The 9,360-nt window shown below is 51.5% G+C and overlaps 1 protein-coding gene across 1 annotated transcript in view; it reads right to left on the bottom strand.

Moving 5' to 3' along the window:
- Nucleotides 1–2,490: 2,490 nt before the first annotated feature.
- LOC121304178 (histone-lysine N-methyltransferase EHMT2-like) overlaps nucleotides 2,491–9,360 on the bottom strand; it is a 7,458-nt gene continuing 588 nt past the window's right edge. The window contains exons 2-13 of the mRNA XM_041235146.1: nucleotides 9,265–9,355; nucleotides 9,049–9,150; nucleotides 8,460–8,564; nucleotides 8,071–8,225; nucleotides 7,736–7,903; nucleotides 7,271–7,415; nucleotides 5,537–5,614; nucleotides 4,919–5,034; nucleotides 4,506–4,592; nucleotides 3,767–3,845; nucleotides 3,347–3,522; nucleotides 2,491–2,756 (exon numbers count right to left, since the gene is read on the bottom strand). Coding sequence (XP_041091080.1) covers nucleotides 2,576–2,756; nucleotides 3,347–3,522; nucleotides 3,767–3,845; nucleotides 4,506–4,592; nucleotides 4,919–5,034; nucleotides 5,537–5,614; nucleotides 7,271–7,415; nucleotides 7,736–7,903; nucleotides 8,071–8,225; nucleotides 8,460–8,564; nucleotides 9,049–9,150; nucleotides 9,265–9,355 — 1,483 coding nt within the window. The 3' untranslated portion in view covers nucleotides 2,491–2,575. The remainder of the gene's footprint in view (nucleotides 2,757–3,346; nucleotides 3,523–3,766; nucleotides 3,846–4,505; nucleotides 4,593–4,918; nucleotides 5,035–5,536; nucleotides 5,615–7,270; nucleotides 7,416–7,735; nucleotides 7,904–8,070; nucleotides 8,226–8,459; nucleotides 8,565–9,048; nucleotides 9,151–9,264; nucleotides 9,356–9,360) is intronic.

Here is a 9,360-nt window from a genome sequence, read left to right as displayed (position 1 = left end):
ACCCAGAGATGTATCCTACTTAGCTCAATCCAGACGGTTGTCATGCTGATGCGCTGGGAAAACAGCACTGTAGTTGATCCCCGGAGTCAGCATTGCAGCCGTTGTGTGTGCTGCTGCGCTGGGGAGGCAAAATAAGCTGATCCCTGAAGCCAGCATTACACTTCAAACATCAACACCAGGCAGAAGGATATCTACAGCATCAGATGGAAGGAAACGCAAATGGATGGAGATGCAGATGGATCACATTCGTTTACTGTAAAGTTACGTCTTAGTTGGTGCCTATCTTGGCGAGAGCCGAGTTCAAATCAGCATAAAGTTTAACATCTACTCTCATGTAATGGAAATCATATATATATATATATATGTGTGTGTGTGTGTGCGATTTGTTTTTCAGCTTCATGGTACAGGTCACTGTATTCTATATTCTCTCCCCTGGTTCATGGTGCAGGTCACTGTATTCTGTATTCTTTCCCCTGGTTCATGGTGCAGGTCACTGTGTTCTGTATTCTGTGTTCTGTATTCTCTCCCCTGGTTCATGGTGCAGGTCACTGTATTCTGTATTCTTTCCCCTGGTTCATGGTGCAGGTCACTGTATTCTGTGTTCTCTCCCCTGGTTCATGGTGCAGGTCACTGTGTTCTGTGTTCTCTCCCCTGGTTCATGGTGCAGGTCACTGTGTTCTGTGTTCTCTCCCCTGGTTCATGGTGCAGGTCACTGTGTTCTGTGTTCTCTCCCCTGGTTCATGGTGCAGGTCACTGTGTTCTGTGTCCCCGCTCCTCCTCCTCTTTCTCTTCCTCCCTCCTAAGGGGACCCTCCTTTCTTTCCCTCTCTCCCTCACCCTCCCCCTCTCTCCTTTCTCCGTCCCCCCTCATCTTCACCCCTCCCTTCTCCTCCCTTCTCCCTCCCCCCTCTTCTCTCCCCTCGCCTCCCCCCTTCCTCCCTTGCGGCCCTCCCCACCCCCCCCTTCCTCTCGCCTCCGCCCCCTCCCCCCTTCTCCCTTCATCCCTCCCCTTCCAAGCCTCCTCTCGTTCTCGTCGTTTCCTCCCCACCTCCCCCTCTCTCCCCTGGTTCATGGTGCAGGTCACTGTGTTCTGTGTTCTCTCCCCTGGTTCATGGTGCAGGTCACTGTGTTCTGTGTTCTCTCCCCTGGTTCATGGTGCAGGTCACTGTGTTCTGTGTTCTCTCCCCTGGTTCATGGTGCAGGTCACTGTGTTCTGTGTTCTCTCCCCTGGTTCATGGTGCAGGTCACTGTGTTCTGTGTTCTCTCCCCTGGTTCATGGTGCAGGTCACTGTGTTCTGTGTTCTCTCCCCTGGTTCATGGTGCAGGTCACTGTATTCTGTATTCTTTCCCCTGGTTCATGGTGCAGGTCACTGTGTTCTGTATTCTCTCCCCTGGTTCATGGTGCAGGTCACTGTGTTCTGTGTTCTCTCCCCTGGTTCATGGTGCAGGTCACTGTGTTCTGTGTTCTCTCCCCTGGTTCATGGTGCAGGTCACTGTGTTCTGTGTTCTCTCCCCTGGTTCATGGTGCAGGTCACTGTGTTCTGTGTTCTCTCCCCTGGTTCATGGTGCAGGTCACTGTGTTCTGTGTTCTCTCCCCTGGTTCATGGTGCAGGTCACTGTGTTCTGTGTTCTCTCCCCTGGTTCATGGTGCAGGTCACTGTGTTCTGTGTTCTCTCCCCTGGTTCATGGTGCAGGTCACTGTGTTCTGTGTTCTCTCCCCTGGTTCATGGTGCAGGTCACTGTGTTCTGTGTTCTCTCCCCTGGTTCATGGTGCAGGTCACTGTGTTCTGTGTTCTCTCCCCTGGTTCATGGTGCAGGTCACTGTGTTCTGTGTTCTCTCCCCTGGTTCATGGTGCAGGTCACTGTGTTCTGTGTTCTCTCCCCTGGTTCATGGTGCAGGTCACTGTGTTCTGTGTTCTCTCCCCTGGTTCATGGTGCAGGTCACTGTGTTCTGTGTTCTCTCCCCTGGTTCATGGTGCAGGTCACTGTGTTCTGTGTTCTCTCCCCTGGTTCATGGTGCAGGTCACTGTGTTCTGTGTTCTCTCCCCTGGTTCATGGTGCAGGTCACTGTGTTCTGTGTTCTCTCCCCTGGTTCATGGTGCAGGTCACTGTGTTCTGTGTTCTCTCCCCTGGTTCATGGTGCAGGTCACTGTGTTCTGTGTTCTCTCCCCTGGTTCATGGTGCAGGTCACTGTATTTTTTATTCTTGCCTCCCTGATATTTTTTCTGTACGATTTAATGACAATAATTCAACTTTTCAGCACAGTAAAGACTAAAGAAATTAAAACTGATTTAAACTTTTTATTTTATTTTTTATTATCAGACAATTCATAATAAAAGTAATTTTGGCCGTGAATCCATTTTTAACCGTGGTTTCATTTAGGTCTATAAAGTAAAAAAAAACCTCACAGTGAAATGTAAAAGTGTTAAAAAAAAAAAAAAAAAAAAACAACAATACAAAATTAAAATAAGTGAAACAATGGAAACAGCGCACAAATACAACAAGAAAATACACAAAAAAAAAAAAAAAAAAAACAGGTCACACAAGGCCTAGTTGTTAGGCGGAAACCTGAAGCTTCAAGGGTTTCCTAAGAGAGGCATCCCAGAATCAGGCACTGGGTCCTGCAGGGTCTCTAGGCGAGCCAGCCTGCTCTGCTCCAGGGCGATGGCCTCAGCGGAGTGCTTGCACTTCTCAGATCCGCACTGGCAAGTGAAGTATTTGCTCTTAATGTCCCAGAATCGATCTCCATAATCGAACCTTCAGAACAAAAACAAGAGAGGCATCGGCATTAAAGGAGAGCAACTTACTTTTTTTTTTTCTGGATGTCATTTTGGAATCTCCATCTCCCCCGTGTGTGTGTGTGTGTGTCTCCTCACCCCAGCTCCTGCCCTGTGTGTGTGTGTGTGTGTGTGTCTCCTCACCCCAGCTCCTGCCCTGTGTGTGTGTGTGTGTGTGTGTGTGTGTCTCCTCACCCCAGCTCCTGCCCCGTGTGTGTGTGTGTGTCTCCTCACCCCAGCTCCTGTGTGTGTGTGTGTGTCTCCTCACCCCAGCTCCTGCCCCGTGTGTGTGTGTGTGTGTGTCTCCTCACCCCAGCTCCTGCCCTGTGTGTGTGTGTGTGTGTCTCCTCTCCCCCAGCTCCTGCCTGTGTGTGTGTGTGTGTGTGTGTGTGTGTCTCCTCACCCCAGCTCCTGCCCCGTGTGTGTGTGTGTCTCCTCACCCCAGCTCCTGCCCCGTGTGTGTGTGTGTGTGTCTCCTCTCTCCACCCCAGCTCCTGCCCCGTGTGTGTGTGTGTGTGTCTCCTCACCCCAGCTCCTGCCCTGTGTGTGTGTGTGTGTGTGTCTCCTCACCCCAGCTCCTGCCCTGTGTGGATGTCTCTGCTGCTGAAGAATGCGATGCGAGGGAAGCGCAGGTCCTGGTGCAGCATGAACACTCGCACTGGGATGATGTTCGGGTCACACAGGTGGTTGATGAAGCGACTGATGTTTCCATAGTAACGGGCGTCAATACAGTACACCTCCCCATCCTCGAGTCAGACAAACAAACACTGCATTACAACTTCCTTTAGATACCACTTTGTCCCGCCAGCATTGCCCTGTGCACACAGCACAGCGAGGCTCTGCCCAGCACACAGCAGGCAATGCCAACGCACCATACTTTATACAGACACCGTGTTGGGCAGCTGCTGTAGTTGAATACAGGATTCTATTCACTACAGCAGTGTCTTAAACCAAAGCTGACGGCAGTGGAGATGTTTTAATTTTTGCTACCTTGTTGTCGAGGTCAAACAGGTAGGAATCGTCTTCTCTTACATCAGCCTCTGCGTCTGAAATCAGCTCCCCGACGTACCTGTCAGAAAAGCATAGCACTGAGAGGAGCAGCGCACACAGCCCCTCCCCTCCGAGCAGCGCACGCATCATTCAGATCACACAGCCCCTCCCCTCAGAGCAGCGCCCACCAATCAGATCACACAGCCCCTCCCCTCCGAGCAGCGCACACATCATTCAGATCACACAGCCCCTCCCCTCCGAGCAGCGCACACATCATTCAGATCACACAGCCCCTCCCCTCAGAGCAGCGCCCACCAATCAGATCACACAGCCCCTCCCCTCCGAGCAGCGCACACATCATTCAGATCACACAGCCCCTCCCCTCAGAGCAGCGCCCACCAATCAGATCACACAGCCCCTCCCCTCCGAGCAGCGCACACATCATTCAGATCACACAGCCCCTCCCCTCAGAGCAGCGCCCACCAATCAGATCACACAGCCCCTCCCCTCCGAGCAGCGCACACATCATTCAGATCACACAGCCCCTCCCCTCAGAGCAGCGCCCACCAATCAGATCACACAGCCCCTCCCCTCCGAGCAGTGCACACAGCATTCAGATCACACAGCCCCTCCCCTCAGAGCAGCGCACACCAATCAGATCACACAGCCCCTCCCCTCAGAGCTCAATGAAGTAACAGGTTTTTTTTAACATGAGACCAACGCTCGGGGTGTGACTCACTCGCAGATGAAGGTGCCTTGTGGGATATCCTGCAGAGCCCTCACTCCCCAGCCCATCTTCGCAGTGCGGTACAGCTGCAATCGAACCCTGGGCAGACAGAGAGCAGTATAAGCATCTGTATATATAGTATATATCACTATATAGTTATGGATCTTTTTTTTTTTTGGTTACTATATACAGTACTGGTTCAAAGTTTGGAAACAACAAATGATTTACAGTAAGATTGGATTGCCCATTTCTCCTCACTCAGACCCGTTATTTATTAAAAGACACACCCCCCTGGACAGAAAGACACCCCCCCCTGGACAGAAAGGTACACATCCAGACAGAGAGACACATCCTGAGAGAGAGAGAGTGAGGGAGCGAGAGAGGAGAGAGACAGACACGACACACACACACCCAGGCAGACTCACTTGATGCCCCCCTGCACCACTCTGTTCTTGCAGGACCTCCAGCATGAGCAGGCCTGGTTGCACTCAAAGATCAGCGGGGGCTCGATCTTATTGAACTCCTGCAGCAAACGCCGGTCCTGGAGAGACAAGGGGAGAGGGAACGATTAGAAAAATACAGTGGCACCAAACATGACATTGCCACAGAGTTTCAATAGCCATAGTTTAATATATAATACAGTAACACCAAACAAGATTCAAACAGCTCCCTTGTTTCAATAGCCATAGAGAGAGTATTACCCTACTCCCTATCTCACTCTATGCAGTAAACCCACATCCCTATTAAACCTGGATTAAAACCCTTTCCCAACTTCACTTCACCAGCTGACCAACTTAATACAATTAGAAGAGTGTTCCTGAATCAAGGGAAGTAAGACTCCCATTGCATAGCGGTTTGCTCCACTCTGAGTTTAGTAAGACACACTGAGCTTGTTACCTTTGCACTGTGGCTAATCAGGCTCATGGTAAAACCTGGAATCGGTGAAACTGCCATGCAATAGGAGTCTTATTTCTATCCCAGTGGTTGTCTTGTGACCCCCAGTTTGAGATCCCCGGTTCAGACAGACACCCCAAACTCCTCACCTTGTCGTACCAGCAGCGAATACTCAGCTGTCCACACAGGCAGTTACTGGAGGAGCAATCGTCACTACAGCCACAGTGCTGTGGGAGAGGGAGAGAGGCAGAGGGGAGCGACACAGGGTCAGGGTGGTACAGGGCGAGCATGTGAGTTTCAGCTTAGTTTGATCTGCAGAAACAAACACCTTTAAACTGTTTAACAAGTGTGTAACCAGCGTGAAGAGCCCTCCGTCACGCTGTGCGAGTGACTGCAGCGAGTTTCTCTGTGGAAGACTGCACGTGCACAGCACTCAATCGAACACGCAATTCTCTGGGGTTGTACTACACGCTCTCAGACCCATTCTGAGCCATTTTAGACCACTTTCAGAAGCAAATTTCAACTTTGAGGAAAAAGAAATTCAGAAATTACTTCACACAACCTGCCATTTTACCAGATGCAACACTTCATTTAGAGTTGGTGTTGAACTTGAACTAGTTCATGACACCCCTGCAGCAACGAGACCTGCTGACTTCCATATTTAAAAATGAAATGCATAATAACAACAAATAACTGTCTGCTTCTCTCTTGCCTTTTTTTTTGCTCCCCACTGTTCGTGTTCGTGTTTTATTTTATTTGATCAAAGTCAGACTTCTGGCGTCTTCTGAATGTTTTTTTTTTTTTTTTTTTTTTCTTACATTTGAAACGGTTTAAAAGGCAAATGCATAGTAAAAACACAGAATAATAGTGTGTGTACACCGAGCAAAAAAAGAAATAACAGAGGGGCAAAATACAGTCTGCCTCCCTTGTGCCCAATGGGTTAGGCATCTATGGTCTCAATCAAGTTACAGTTCAACGAGATCTTTTTGGCTCTTCCACATGAATCATGGAATGGACCAAGGATTCCAACTACAGCTGGGAAACTTTCAGCCATGAATATGAGAAAGTGTACAGCGAAGAAACGTACACTGTGCACTTACAGCTGTGTAAGCCCTGAGGCTGACTCCTAGACTTGACCTGCACACTTGAAAATTTTAGTTAAACAGTTAAGAAAAAAGTCTAAGATCTTAAAACTTGGCTAATGTTTAGCCTGCAGTTTAAAGGTCTCGTTCACCTGTAAGGGGGGGGCTCGTTCACCTGCAGGAGGGGGGGCTCGTTCACCTGCAGGAGGGGGGGCTCGTTCACCTGCAGGAGGGGGGGCTCGTTCACCTGCAGGAGGGGGGGCTTGTTCACCTGCAGGAGGGGGGGCTCGTTCACCTGCAGGAGGGGGGGCTCGTTCACCTGCAGGAGGGGGGGCTCGTTCACCTGCAGGAGGGGGGGCTCGTTCACCTGCAGGAGGGGGGGCTCGTTCACCTGCAGGAGGGGGGGCTCGTTCACCTGCAGGAGGGGGGGCTCGTTCACCTGCAGGAGGGGGGGCTCGTTCACCTGCAGGAGGGGGGGCTCGTTCACCTGCAGGAGGGGGGGCTCGTTCACCTGCAGGAGGGGGGGCTTGTTCACCTGCAGGAGGGGGGGCTCGTTCACCTGCAGGAGGGGGGGCTCGTTCACCTGCAGGAGGGGGGGCTCGTTCACCTGCAGGAGGGGGGGCTTGTTCACCTGCAGGAGGGGGGGCTCGTTCACCTGCAGGAGGGGGGGCTCGTTCACCTGCAGGAGGGGGGGCTCGTTCACCTGCAGGAGGGGGGGCTTGTTCACCTGCAGGAGGGGGGGCTCGTTCACCTGCAGGAGGGGGGGCTTGTTCACCTGCAGGAGGGGGGGGGCTCGTTCACCTGTAGGTGTGTGATGTTCCTGTCTATGTTCATGGTGGAGGTCTCACAGTTCTCAGAGATGTACTTGTAGTCTGCAGGGCAGGGCTCCTCGTCCACTCCATTCACACAGGGGATCGACACATTCTCATAGCCCTGAGCGACATCCCTGAGAGAGAGCGAGAGGGAGGCACAGAGTGAAGGGACTGGGAGTTTTGTTAATAGTCCAAATGCAATCTGTACTGAGCAGGGAGGCATTTTATCTGCTGTGCAGAGCAAGTCAGGAGACTGTAATCTAGGTTTAATAAGGATCTAAGGGGAATCTTGTCATTAAGCTCATTATGTATTTATGTGTGTGTGTGTGCGCACTGTACTCTGTGTATCGGGGCGGTGTGAGTGACTGCAGTGTGGTGATAAGCTCTCAGACTGAATGGCAGTGTGTGTGCAAGCCTGTACTCTGTGTATAGGGAGGGAGGGTGCCTCTGTTACCTGCTGATGATTTTCTCTGTCCTGGTCACCCTGTTCTGCACCCCCTGCCTCACCTTCTTGTTGAGCTGCAGGGTGAACCACACCGGGGAGTGTGGCAGGGTCAGGTCTAGGGGCGTGTCCCCCTCTTTATTGCGCATCTCAATATTCGCCCCGCGAGACAGGAACAGGCTGAGAAACAAGAATTATACGGTCACTCATTTATTATAAAAACGACTATTTGCGTGTGCAACTCTGTTTGTGTGCTTGTACCAAAGTTTGGCTGTGATAGCAAGCGAGCATGTGTGTAGCACGCATGTGACAGTGTGTGTGAGTGCGTGTAGTGCGTGTGTACTCACATGACGCAGTCGTGGTAGCTCTCCCGCGCTGCTATGTGCAGTGGCGTGTCCCCGTGCATGTTCACAGCGTGCAGATCACACTGAGCGTTCAGCAGGACCTCCGCGATGTCAGCACAGCCAGCGAAGGAGGCCCAGTGCAGGGCCACATTCATCTCCTAGAGGAGAGAACCAAGAAAACATAAAACACAGAGACATGCAAAGAGGCACACACAGAAGGAGGCGCAATGCACGGGTAGATTCTGGTGAAACACACTACGAGAGACAAGAGACACACAGACAGACCGAGACACAGAGATATATGCCACAGAGAGGCAGGTACTGAGACACACACAGCCAGCGAAGGAGAACCCTTCTCCTAGTGGAGAGACCCAGGAAGACGTGCGACTGACCTTATCCTGCACATTGACGTTGGCCCCTCTAGCCAACAGAGCTCTGATGATATCAATGTGCTTGTGCTCTGCAGCCCAGATTATAGGAGTCCATCCACCACTGTCCTGGAGACAGAGAGGCACAAAGCTGTTAATACAGGGCATTACAGACAGACAGAGAGAGAGAGAGGCTCAGTGCCCACCACCTGGCTATCGAAACAGGACGACATAGAGAAGTCCTGGCTGCCCAGAGACAGGAGGCTACGTGGTCACAGAGATGCACTTTCTATTATACTGCAGTAAACACAAACAGATAAGAGAGACACACACACAAAACCACAAACACTCAGAGAGCGGGAGAGAGAGAGATATTAATACAGGTCATTACAGACACAGAGCGAGAGAGACATGCACAGAGAGAGAGAAAGAGAGAGAAAGAGAGAGAGAGAGAGAGAGAGAGAGAGAGAGAGAGAGAGAGAGAGAGAGAGAGAGCGAGAGAGAGCGAGAGAGAGCGAGAAAGAGGCACATTAATACAGGTCTTTAGAGACACAGAGAGGATTTTCTGCACACACAGTCAGGGAGTCAGGCAGAGCCCGCAGGGCAGACGGACCTGTGCGTTGACCTCCACCTTTCCCGTAGCCAACAGCAGGTTCACCAGCTCCAGGGTCCCAATCTTGGCAGCGTGATGCAGACCAGTGGAGCCGTCCTCCTCCTGAGAGCAGAGGACAAGAACAGGAAACCCAAAAACAAGAGCATTAGAGACACACCCAGGTAGGCGTGTGTGTGTGTGTGTCTCTCGCTCTCTCTCTCTCTCTCTCTCTCTCACCGCATGATGCACATTAGCTCCATGCTTCACCAGGTACTGCACCACCTCCAGGTGATTGTTGGCGATGGCCTCCAGCAGAGGGGTCTTCAGGCTCTT

This window comes from Polyodon spathula, chromosome 37 (genome assembly GCF_017654505.1).
Source record: "Polyodon spathula isolate WHYD16114869_AA chromosome 37, ASM1765450v1, whole genome shotgun sequence".
Classification (NCBI taxonomy): domain Eukaryota; kingdom Metazoa; phylum Chordata; class Actinopteri; order Acipenseriformes; family Polyodontidae; genus Polyodon; species Polyodon spathula.
This window is presented reverse-complemented; position numbering and strand designations above follow the sequence as displayed.